General features: G+C 39.4%; 1 protein-coding gene across 1 annotated transcript in view; it reads right to left on the reverse strand.

Moving 5' to 3' along the window:
• acbd4 (acyl-CoA binding domain containing 4) overlaps positions 1 to 13282 on the reverse strand; it is a 245714-nt gene that overhangs the window by 159502 nt on the left and 72930 nt on the right. The window contains exons 12-13 of the mRNA XM_073071607.1: positions 6935 to 6985; positions 79 to 198 (exon numbers count right to left, since the gene is read on the reverse strand). Of these exons, the coding sequence (XP_072927708.1) occupies positions 88 to 198; positions 6935 to 6985 (162 nt within the window). The 3' untranslated portion in view covers positions 79 to 87. The remainder of the gene's footprint in view (positions 1 to 78; positions 199 to 6934; positions 6986 to 13282) is intronic.

Here is a 13282-nt window from a genome sequence, read left to right on the forward strand (position 1 = left end):
TGAAACCACTCATATGGATCAAATGAATGTTAGGCAGCTGGATCCCAAAAGGCAGTCTTCCAGGACACAAACACTTACCACAATTCCTCAGCTCCTTCTCTTGCGAAGTACATGGACTATCCACTGAGCAACAAAAGGCCACAAAACTAAAAACATCAAGGTCCGTCTGGATGGATTGAACAACCACCTGGAAGCTCTCTAAAAGGAGCAAAGAATTAATCAGCTGTGACAGATAGTTTTGACCATATGATTACAGAGCACATGAAATTACAATCAAGTGAAGTCTTCGCTCAGCCTCTCATGTTTGAAAGAAAAATAACCTCGTCATAATTTCCCATTTCTCTTATAGAGTTGTAAAGCGTGGAAACCAACCTTCAGCCCAATTTATCTACGTTGACCAGGATGCCCTTCAAAATCAGTCCCACTTGCACCTGACTCATATCTCTGCAAACCCCTGCAATCCATGCAACTGTCCAAATGTCTTTTAAATGTTGTTGTCATGCCCACCTCAACCACCTCCTCATTCCGTATACATACCACCCTTTGTGTGAAAAAGTTACCCCTCAGGTTCTAATTAAATGTTTCCCCTCTCACCCTAAAGCTATGCCTTCTAGTTCTTGATTGCCCAACCAAGAAAAGCTCAAATTATCTACAGGTACACTGGAAATTTTGATAATCTTATTATACAATTTGATTATCTTCCCACCTCACACAGTGGTCCGATCTACAGTGCCTATAAAAAATATTCACAATCCTTGGAAGTTTTCGTATTATTGTTTTACAACATTGAATCACAGTGGATTTGACTTGACCTTTTTTGACATTGATGAAAAGCAAAAGACTCTTCCATGTCAAAGTGAAAACAGATCTCTACAAAGTGATCTGAATTAATTACAAATATAAAACACAAAATAATTAATTGCATAAGTATTCACCTCTTTAATATGACACACCAAATCATCACTGGTGCAACCAATTGGTTTTAGAAGTCACATAATTAGTTAAACGGATGATCTGTTTTTGGAGACCTGTGTGCAGTCAAAGTGTTTAAATTGATAGTAATAAAAATTCACCTCACTAAATGCTATGTTTGGTGTAAGCCAAACACCACACATCAGCAAAAACACACCATCCCTACTGTGAAGCATGGTGGTGGCTGCATCATGCTGTGGGGATGCTTCACTGCAGCAGGCCTTGGAAGGCTTTTGAACACAGAGGGTAAAATGAATGCAACAAGATACAGGGAATCCTGGAGGAAAGCCCGATGCAGTCTGCAAGAGAACTGTGACTTAGGAGAAGAGTTGTTTTCCAGTAAGACAATGACCCCAAGCATAAAGCCAAAACTATACAGGAATGGCTTAGAAACAACAAGGTTAATGACCTGGAGTGGCCAAGTCAGAGTCTAGACCTCAATCCAAATGAGAATTTGTGACTGGAGTTTAAAAGGGGTGTTCACTCACGATTCTCATGCAATCCAACAGAGTTTGAGCAGTTTTATATCGAAGAATGGGGGGAAATTGCAGTGTCCAGATGTGCAAAGCTGATAGAGACCTATCCACACAGACTCAAAGCTGTAATTGCTGCCAAAGGTGAATCTATTATATGCTGACTTGAAGGGGGTAAGTAGTTATGCAATCAATTCATTTGTATTTAATAACTGTAATAAATTTAGACCAATTTGTAGAAATGTGTTTACATGTTGACACAAAAAGAGTATTTTCCTGTTGATTAGTGCCAAAAAAGCCAAATTAAATCCACTGTGATTCAATGTTGTAAAACAATAAAACATGAAACCTTCCCAGGGGTGGGGGGGTGAATACATTTTGAAGGCACTGTATATGAGCCATGTGAGGCTGGAAAAGATGTAATGCATTAGCAATTTTTTTAACATGTTGAAATCACATATTGGATTACAAAGAACATCTCTGTATGAGATGCAAAAAAACAAAAAACATGGTAATTACATCTGGACATAATAAAGGCAATGTACGGCTCCCATAGTCACTGAAAAATTGAAGAGATGGCATGACCAGTTTTGACGACACACAAGGTGCGATATTTAAAATCTAACTGAGTTTCAAACAAAGCATTAATATTTTAGACTCTTTATTGTAGATCATGGATGGGAACAGTGAATGGATTTGAAATGAAACCATAATCTTCAGCTGTGCCAGCCATGGCATTGTTGGTATCACTTTCACCTCTGAGGGGGAAGATTGTAGGTTCAAATCCCATTCCAGAGCTTAAAGCGCAAATCCAAGCTAATGTCCCAGTGCAACATTGACGAAGTCAGCACCCTTGTCATTTGTGTCAGATGCTCTTAGGTAAAAGACATTACAATATTTTGAAGAAGGGTCAGGGCAGAGGAAAGGGGATGGAGGTGTGAAGTGACGGAACTGGTATATTTGCCAATATTTACCACTCAACCAATATTATTAAAACATATGACCAGGTAATGATCATATCGCTGATTGTGTACACATTGGATGTTTTTCCTCAGATTAGAACATTTTCAGTGCTACAAAAGCATTTCCATAAGACATAGAAACAGAATTAAGCCATTCAGTTCATCAAGTCTGTTCCATCATTCTAATGTGGTTAACTCATTATCCTTCTCAACCCCATTCTCCTGCCTTCTCCCTGTAGCCATTGACATTCTTACATTCAAAAACCGATCAACCTCCGCTTTAAATATGCCCAATGACTTGGCCTCCATAACTGTCTGTAGCAATGAATTCCACAGATTCACCACCCTCAAGCTAAAAAAAAAATTCTTCTTTGTACGAAGGAGATGTCCTTGTAGTTTTAGACTGTGCCCTCTGGTCCTAGGCTCCACCACTACCCATGTTCTCTCTGTCTAGGCCTTTCAATATTCGATAGATTTCAATGAGATTCCCTCAACAATCTTCTAAACTCTAGCAAGTACAGGCCCAGAGCATCAAACACTCCTTATTTGTTAACCCTTTCATTCCTGGGATCACTTTTATGAACCTCCTCTGGATCCTCTTCAATGTAGCACATCCTTTCTTAGATAAGGGACCCAGATGGAGTTCAACCTAGATAAGTGTGAGGTGGTTCATTTTGGTATGATAGCAGATTATAGTATTAATGGTAAGACTCTTGGCAGTGTGGAGGGTCAGAGGGATCTTAGGGTCCAAGTCCGTAGGACGTTTAAAGCTCTGTGGTTAAGAAACCATATGGTGCATTGGCCTTCATCAATTGTGGGATTGAGTTTAGGAGCCGAGAGGTAATGTTGCAGCTATACAGGACCCTGGTCAGACCCCACTTGGAGTACTGTACTCAGTTCTGGTCGCCTCACTATAGGAAGGATGTGGAAACCATAGAAAGTGTGCAGAGGAGATTTACAAGGATGTTGCCTGGATTGGGGAGCATGCCTTATGAGAATAGGGTGAGTGAACTCGGCCTTTTCTCCTTGGAGTGACAGAGGATGAGAGTTGACCTGAGAGGTGTATAAGATAATGAGAGGCATTGATCGTGTGGATAGTCAGAGGCTTTTCCCCAGGGCTGAAATGGCTAGCACGAGAGGACATAGTTTTAAGGTGCTTGGAAGTAGGTACAGAGAAGATATCAGGAGTAAGTTCTTTATGCAGATAGTGGTGAGTGCGTGGAATGGGCTGCTGGCGACGGTGGTGGAGGCAGATATGATAGGGTCTTTTAAGAGACTCCTGGACAGGTACATGGAACTCAGAAAAACAGGGCTATCGGTAACCCTAGGTAATTTCTGAGGTAAGGACATGTTCGGCACAGCTTTGTGGGCCAAGGGGCCTGTATTGTGCTGTAGGTTTTCTATGTTTCTAAAACTGCTCACAGTACTCCAAGTATCATCTGAATAATGCCTTATAAAGCCTCATCATTACATGCTTGCTTTTATATTCTGAATGCTTTCTTACCAACTCAATCTGCAAGTTAACCTTTAGGGGATCCTGCACAAGGACTCCCAAGTCCCTTTGCAACTTTGATTTCTGAATTTGCCCCCTATTTAGAAAACAGTCTGTGCCTTTATTCCTTCTGCCAAAGTGCATGACCATACACTTCCCTGCACTGTAACCCATCTGTCACTTCTTTGCCCATTCTTCCAGTCTGATTAGTCCCTCTGCAGTTGCCCTGCTTCCTCAGCACTACCTGCCCCTCCATCTCTCTTTGAATCATCTGCAAACTTGGCCAAATCCTTGACATGTAATGTGAAAAGAAGCGGTTCCAACATCGACCTCTGTAGACCGCCACTAGTCATCAATAGCCAACCAGAAAAGGTTCCCTTTATTCCACTCTGCCTTCTCTCAGTCAGCCAATATTCTATCCATGCTAGTATCTTTCCTGTAATACCATGGGTTCTTATCCTGTTTAGCAACTTCATGTGCGGCACTTGTCAAAGGCCTTCTGAAAACCAAGTAAACAACATCTACTGACTTTACAACCAGAAAAGGCTCCCTGTATTCCCAATCTTTGCCTTCTGCCAGTCTATTCATTGTTTATGAATGTGGCTTATGACATTCTGAGATCACTAACTGTATACTATGGTCTATACTTTTTGTTCTAATGTTGAAACAGAAGAAATTATCAACAATCTCAAACTTAAGATTGAAATAAATGAAAGTAACCAAATAGTCAAAAGAGATAAAGAACTTGTAGAAATCATTAAAGAAAATGTGAAAACTGCTCCCATGACTTTGCCAATGGGCAATGACAGATAAGAGAAACAGCGGAACAAAGCTTTGTGGAAAAACTATGGAGAAATAATATATAATAGGCAGAATCTCCAAAGGTGTTTTTCATAATATTTAATGCTGAGATTTTCTAGTTGTAAGCAAAATGGAATAAATTTGGGAGGACAACACATATGAAAATTGGCAGATTGAAAATGAGCCTGCTTTTTGAGTAAGGATCTGTTTTTCTGAGCAGGCGCAGGTAGTAGAGAAGGTGAGTGTTGGTGACTGTGGGGACAGAAACACTGACAGTGTCAATGAGTGTGGCAGGCATGGTGAAAAGTGTGCTGCTCACATTCAGGGCTGATGGACAATCTGCACTGGGGAGAGAAGCAGGTTAATGTTACACAATGCAAATATAATATTGCACCAAACTCAATTCTTTTTCCTCACTAAATTGAAAAAAAGTGCTAGTATAATCATGCCATAAGTTACTTAATATTGAAAAATATCTGCTTCAGATTCACACACAGGTAGATTACAATAATTTGAACTATATTTATGTAAAATATAAATGTAAACTGAAAATTCAAAACAGGGAAAAATTAAATGCCTATGTGGCATGGCTCAAAGTTTAAAATAATTGTATTTGGGAAAACAGGGTGAAGTGTTGGGATGCTTCAATTAAATTGTCCAGTTGATTCCTGATGCTTGCAGTTCACTAACTCATCACTAAAACTGAAATTCTATTTTCTGAGCAATAACTTCAGCTTTCATCAGCAGGATATATAAAATATTGTTAAAAAAACAAATTCAATTGCCATAGGGGAGTAGGTTTAATGTCAACATGATTGGATTATTAGACTGCCTTCATAAAATAAGACTTGAAGGATGTATGAAACTATAGTTGCAGTTACATGCATATTATTAAGGCAGACTCACACCAGTCATTCCAATTCAGTAATGATTTGTTGTATATGGAGTGCTCTAAAACATTTCTGAGATGGTGAAAAGGCATTGCATCAATAAGTTTTAAATCAAAATTTCATGAGTGTTGAAGACACTCAAGTCAGTAGGGACCCTCCAGAGAAGATAATATATCTGTATTACACGAATTAGGTTCTAATATTAAAAAAATGCAGTGTATTTGCAGAAAATTTCTACAGAGCCAATAAAATGCCCCTAACTTCTGGTTCTCACTTTAAAGATACAAAATATTTAGTTCAGAAGAAAGAATGGATCCCTTCAGCTGTTGTAACAAATCTCTCTCGTGGCAAATGAGATGCTCTAGATATTATTGATGGAAGCTGGAACAAATATCATATCTCATTTCAAGAAAGAATAGAAAAATAAACCATTTTTAGACCTACTGGTCTTCCAGAATTCACAATTTAAATTAGTTATTTCAATGCTTTTTAATAGAGGATACGTCAAATTGTGAATTTAATTTGATAAGATGTTTTATAGGGTGCTTGGTACAAAAATGTATATATACTTCAGGAAAAAAATGTATTAGCATGAATAGAAAGTGAATTCATGAAAGGTTAAAGGGAATAGTTTTCATGGCACTATTCTAGCTCCTCCCCTGCTGGCCCGTCGCAGCATACATTGTATCCTTAGCTTTGACCATTTGTTCTCTGTATAATTTTGAGACCATCAGACACAATTCTCAGTAGTTCTGTGTGGGCAAGAGACATCAACTGGTTAGCTTATTTGTCTCAGGTTGAAGACTGGTGCTGATGCACATTGGGTGGATTGGAAGTAGTTTCTCCCTCATTTTAAGTGATAAAAGTAGGGTCCACCTGTATCATGCGACTGCAAGTGTTCTGCTATCTTGGAATTGGCAGTGGTTTTCTTTTTGTGTCATGGGATTGGAAGAAATATTCTTCTACTGTTACAATTGGGTTTAGTATTTTTTGTAATATTACAATTTATTTTAGCGTGTCACACCAGACAGTCAGCCATTCTTGTCTGGCGCGTGGTGTCGGGATTGGTCTCCTTTTGGATTAACCAGGTCACGATATGAACGTTCCTGACTCGACCCTTGTACTTTTTATAAGGCCGAGTGGCTAGCTCGACGCTCAACCCGGCACGGATGGACAGCGTGCTCTGGGGTGGCCCGACTTGGATTCGAACTTGGGAGCCTTTGCTCCAGAGTCCGGCGCTGATGCCATTGCACCACCAGCTGGCCAATATTACAATAAATGGATCTAAGAATAAAGAATACATGCAGGAGATTATTAAAAAGATACTTTAATAACATTATTCACCTTAAGCCCAGTCATTTTCAAGCATGGAGGCTGTAACTCAGCTGTTTCCATCTGTAATAAGAAAACAATATATATATATATATAAAAATCGATATCATACTTCAGTAGACTTCCATTGTTAGCCAAGCAAGAAGCAAGTATGCAAAAGAAATCAGTCCACGTGTAAAAATTGTGTTACAAGGCTTGTTTTCATTAAACTCAATAATATGCTCATGCGGGGACTTTCGTGTAAGCATATTTGTGTGAATGAAACTCTCAATGAACAATTACATATCTATTCCAGAGTTCCTGGTTTTTGCTACTTAGTGAGAATTTATAGCTAAAATATCCCAAAAAAGAATAAATTTTCAAGGCCGCATACCATTGCAAGAAAACATTAAACTTTTCTACCTGTTTCTCAACAGTTCTTACTGATTATTAATAGATGCCAGTTATTAATGAAGATTTCTTACGGTCTAAATTATTTTATCAGAATTGTATTTACTTCATTGAAGGTTTGGCCAAGATTGCTGTCAGTAGAAAACAATATTAAATTCAAAGGGAATCAACGATTATCAATTCTTACTTTGAATATCATTAAATCATGAATAAACAAGAGTCTAACATGGTATGGTGACGTTACATAACATAATTAAATGATGCTTTGATTTCCTATCACATACCAGAGATGTGCTGGTAAGTTAAATGGCTAAAACTACCCCTTATAGTGCAAATAAATGGCAAAAGACTCAAAGAAGAGTTGAGAGAAAACAGGTTGCAGGGCTACAGAGGAAAAGTAGAATAAAACAGCTTCACTGGGGGCTGGTTAGGGCATAATGGGCCTCTTTGTTAGAAGAAAGGTGGATCTAATCGAATTTCAGATCAACTGCTGTTCCCCTCCTTTTATCTAGCAAAATATATGTATTTCCACCCTCTCCACCACATCCTCCATCTGCCCATCACCCACATACTCCTCTCACTGGGACCCCTCTCCCCAATGTTCCTATCTGCCCTCCATCCCTCCCTTATTTTGTTCCTCTTCACCTTCCCTTCTGATCAGACTCCATTATCGGCAGCCCTTGTTGCCTTCACCTATTGCCATCCAGCTTCTGTCGCAATCTCCATTCTTCCCTCTCCCCCCCCCCCCCCCAACAACTCCATCTGTCAAACAACCCTCCTCACCTGGATCCACTGATCACTTGCCAGCTCTTGCGTCAGCCCTCCCAATCACCACTTAATATTTGCTATCTCCTCTCTACTCTTTCAGCACAGATGAAAAGTCTCGACCCAAAACTTCAACCGCCCATTTGCTGACTGACCTCCAGCAGGTCATTTTTTTTGCTCCAGATTTCAGCGTCTGCAGCCTCATATCCCCAATCCTATGGGTGCAATTGCAGTTCTTCAAGTATACTTTTTAAACACAGCTGTTTCTATTTTGTAGAAATACTTCATGTATTAATTAACTTTTGCTCTGTTTCAGCTGATGGTGACTATCAAGGGGGATAGATCACATCTCCACTTATTTACTTTACCCAAAGTAAGCAGTATGAGAAAAACTTGATACGCAGATTTTAAGCATGGTGATCTGAAATATCAATGTGGGAATTCACCTGAATTTGTATAATCCCCAGAACATGGTGCTGACAACCAATCCTGGATGCACCTGTATTAATGACATTATTCTATGTGCACCATCACGCAATGCATATCATAAACTTCACTCATTCCAAATTAATCACAGCTCCCTCAAGCAGCAGGGGAATGTAGGCTTTGGAAAGGCAAAAAAAAAAGCCCGCTCCAGAAACCCCAGTGATCGTTTTTTCTTGGGAATGTCATTTGTGGAACTCAGGTGGGGAGATGATTAAACTCAACTATTTTGACTGCCTTTGTTGAACTATCTGTGAACCAAATAGGACATTATCGAACTTCTCACTACTGCTTAACCACAGACTTTGTCAGTGCCTTCATGGGAAAAAATAAGGGGGATAAAACCTAGGAGAGGCAAACCATATGTGGATTTTTACAGGTTCTGCAACATAAAAAAGAATCAGTTATGAGTGAAATATTTAACCAATTAATAGTCATAACATGTAGTTACTGAAGATATGACACTAATAATTTAGTGCTAACAATGCTATGTTTTAAATAATCTGATTCCACAAGTTTAACTGCATACTGAAAACAATCTGGTATGAATTGAAAGCCTTTGTGCATGGTAGTTTTGTTAGAATATATATTAACTATTCCCACATGTGCACTGATGTTACTAAATATTGAAATTAGGCTACAGAATTAGAGTAACAGCCAACATTGGAAAAGATCACACCCTTCTACTTATTCAACATAAATTTTGAATTGAAATTATCAACAGTTGTTTTAAGTGATAACAGGATAAAACTAGCAACTGTTAAGGGCATTATTATTTATGCAGTAAATTTTTAATTAAGTTATGTAACAAAGCATGAGGCAAGAGGGGAGATATATACTGTGCATACAAAATGTTAAAAATGTTCATGCTTTTCAAAGCATTAGAGGTAGACAAATACCACAATATGAGTCTGTGCGCAACTGTAGCATCTGTGATGTAAAGATGCAATGGTTAATGCAATATATTGAAGTAATAGGCTTTTTCATGAGGTGTAGCTAGTGACAAAGTCAAAGCTATTAACCAACAGGGGAGAAACATTACAAAGCACCAGCAGGGCTCCATCACACTGTCATAGTGCCAATATGGTTCCCATGCCATTGAGCCCCTTATCATAGTTGCAAGAAAGCATGCTACAAATGTATTTAGAATCCTTGCCAAGGTCTCTCATTTGCTCTCCAGCTGGCAATGATAAGTCTAGTAGCACAACACTCGCTGTATTCTTGGCCTCAGGAACCAAGCAAAATTTGTAAGAGGAGAATAGGGGAATTCATTGGGCAGAATGAATCTAAGATCATGTCAGCAACTGAATACATCAGAACAACAGTCAGCTTTCAGCTGGAAGTGCAATCGATTACCCTGCCTAACACCAGCCACCAACTGGGAAAGAGCATTTCTGCAAAAAAAAACCAACATAACGTTCAATTTAACAAAGTGAATTAGAAATGTAAATGTGTAACGCTGAACTTTTCCTGATCATCTGGCTGTTTTGTGTGAACGGGCATATAACTTTTGCTCTTGTGGCATGATTTTCATATCAGGGACACATGGATGATGTCATTTTTATTTGCAATATTGTTTTAGCGAACATTATGAAAAAAAACAAGTACCACTTGTTCTGGGACTTACCACTGTTAGATTCTCACAGGGCAAACTGATCTTTCAACTCTTAGGTCTGGCCTGTGGCGCCAATAGGCAAGTGTTTTAACTTTACCTGATCCTCCTTATCTTCCCCTGCTGTTGATTTGTCTATCAACAAATATCTATCTGTTGATAGATATTGTCTTGGTCTTCTGACTTTGTAATCTACCAAAATCAAGCCCCCATCCCAAGGCCTGGGTTCCCGTTCTCCCACACTTATGACTCATGAACTACAGAGGTCATCAGTGGAGAAACTGTTCTCACTTCATGCCGCAGACTTCAAGTTCACTTGATGCTTGGCACAATTCCTGCAAACACAGCTTGGGCCTTGATCATCTCCTTCACCTTCCAACTCCAAAGTTGCACTACAGGCCACCCAAGCACCTTCTCCACAGGTGTCAATACCTTTCCCCTAACACCCAGCTACAGCACGGGTTGTTCCGACACAGCAACCCACTAAAACTGATCTCAGGCACAACTCTAAGGGTCAATTTTTCCATTGAGAAAAGATGTAACATCCATTCATTTTGCCTCAGAGGGCAAGAGCTGAAATGGATCCTGGCTCCCCACTGTAAGATCTATTTACCATTGGTACTTCTAGATCACGCCACAATCAACAAAAAAAGATCTGTTTAAAAATGACTTGTTAAAGAATTTAATAAGGCAGGAAATACAAGTGTAATGTTTGATAAGTGGTTAATAAACCCATATGCTGGCAAGAACAAAAAAATAGATTATTTGTAAATGTTCAAATATTCATCCTTCCCAATGAATCATTATGGTTGAATGTTTACATATTATGTTAGAATTTAGAATCCATGGCTTAAGAATAAATGACTGAAGGGTATGTTCCTTTTTTTCCTCCATTTGCTTATTGGCCATTTATTGACAGTAAGCATCTCGCTCCCAAGTGTCTGCTAATGTTTCAAATCAATGGGAAGTGTACATTAAGAACCAAACATCAGCTCTCTCTTCAAATTCTTCCTGTTTTTCTTTAAACATAATTCATAATCATTCATATTCTTAATCAATCAGCTGTCAACATTTCACTGTCTTTCCTTTAGTATTTACAGGCACTAGAGTAATCTGACGCAAGAAAAAAACTTGAGCATAACATCTTTCGCTCTCTGAAGTTAATAGGACCAAAACATGGTGAAGTTAATTTCTTTTCTTAACACACACATACAGTAATTTTCAAATGTGCATTCAGAAATGAAAAGACTCACAACTGCTGTTATTCAATTTGTTAATGACAAATGGGTTATAAACTAAACCACTGGAATCCAGCTGCATGGGATCTGCTCCATAATTTATTCATATCTTCCACATATCAGGGATATCAGACCCCTGCAGTTCCACCTCAACTGAAAGGGGTCTAATATCCTAGTGGGAAGGTATGCTAGTGCTACATGGGGGGGGTTAAATGAGAGTTGCACAGGGACGGGAACCAGAGCACCAGAATAGATAGTGGAGTGATTGTGGAGAAAGATATGGTTAAGCCTACATAAAAGGCCAGGAATCAAGAGGTTGAACATGGTGCGACTGATGCAAGGAGTATTTTAGCAAAGGTGGATGAGCTTACGGCGTGGTTCACCACATGGATTTAAGACGTTGTAGCCATTAGGGAGACTTGGTTGCGAGAGAGCCAGGACTGGCAGCTCAGTGTTCGGGGGTTACGTTGTTTTATATGTGATAGAGAGGGTTGGATTAAAACGGGGAAGGGTAGCGATACTAGTCAGAGAAAATGTCACGGCAGTGCTCAGTCAGGACAGACTGGAGAGCTCATCTAATGAGACTTTATGAATAGAATTGAGGGATGAGAAAGGGATGACCACATTAATAGGATTATATTATAGACCACACAACTGTATGAGGGATTTAGAGGAGCAAATTTGTAGAGAGGTAGCAGTCTGTTGCAAGAAACATAATGTTGTGATAGTAGGTGATTTTAACTTTCCACGTATTGTCTGGGACTATAAAAGGACTAGATGGCATAGAATTTGTCAAATATGCTCATGAAAGTTTCCTTAATTAGTACTTAGAAAGACAGCGTGCAACACTGGATCTCCTATTAGGGAATGAGACAGGGCAGGTGACAGAATTTGTGTAGGAGAACACTTTGCATCCAGTGATCATAATGCCATTAGTTTCAAAGTAAATATGGACAAAGAAAGGTCCGGTCTACAGGTTGAGATTCTAATTTGGAGAAAAGCCAATTTTGATGGTATCAGAAAGGATCTGGAAAGTGTGGAATTGGTTAGGTTGTTTTCTGGAAAAGATGTGTTTGATAAGTGGTACGCCTTCAAAAGTGAAATATTGAGAGTACAGAGTTTATATGTTCTTGTCAGAATAAAAGGCAAGGATAAAAGGCTTAGGGAACCTTGATTTTCAAGAGATATTGAGGCTATGGTTCAGAAAAAGGAGGTGCATAACAGGTATAGGCAGGAAGGAACAAATGAGGTACTTGGGGAGTATAAGAAATGCAAGAGAACACTTAAGAAGGAAATCAGGAGGGGTAAACAAAGACATGAGGAGGAGAATCCTAAGGGATTCCACAGATATGTTAAGAGCAAAAGCATAGCGAGGGACAAAATTGGTCCTCTGGAAGATCAGAGTGGTAATCTACAGTGTGCGTGGAGCCAAAAGAGATAGGGAGATCTTAAATTATTTTGTTTTGCATCTGTATTTACTTGAGAGACAGACAGAGTCCCTCACAGAGATGTGAGGAATCGCAGCAGTGCGATGATGGACCCTATAGGTTACGGAGGAGGAATGTTTGCTGTTTTGAGACAAGTGAGGGTGGATAAATCCCCAGGGTCTGACAAGGTGTTGCCATTGGCCCTGGCGGAGGCAAGTACAGAAGTTGCAGGGGCCATAGCAGAGATGCTAAAACATCCTTAGTCACAGGTGAGGTGCCGGAGGGTTGGAGGGTAGCTAATGTTATTCAAGAAAGGCTCTAAGAATAAGCTAGGAAATTATAGGCCGGGGAGCCTGACATCAGTAATGGGAAAGTTATTAGAAGGTATTCTAAGGGACCAGATATATGAGTATTTGGATAGACTGGGACTGATTAAGGATAGTCA

Source organism: Hemitrygon akajei, chromosome 18 (genome assembly GCF_048418815.1).
Source record: "Hemitrygon akajei chromosome 18, sHemAka1.3, whole genome shotgun sequence".
NCBI classification, from domain to species: Eukaryota; Metazoa; Chordata; class Chondrichthyes; order Myliobatiformes; family Dasyatidae; genus Hemitrygon; species Hemitrygon akajei.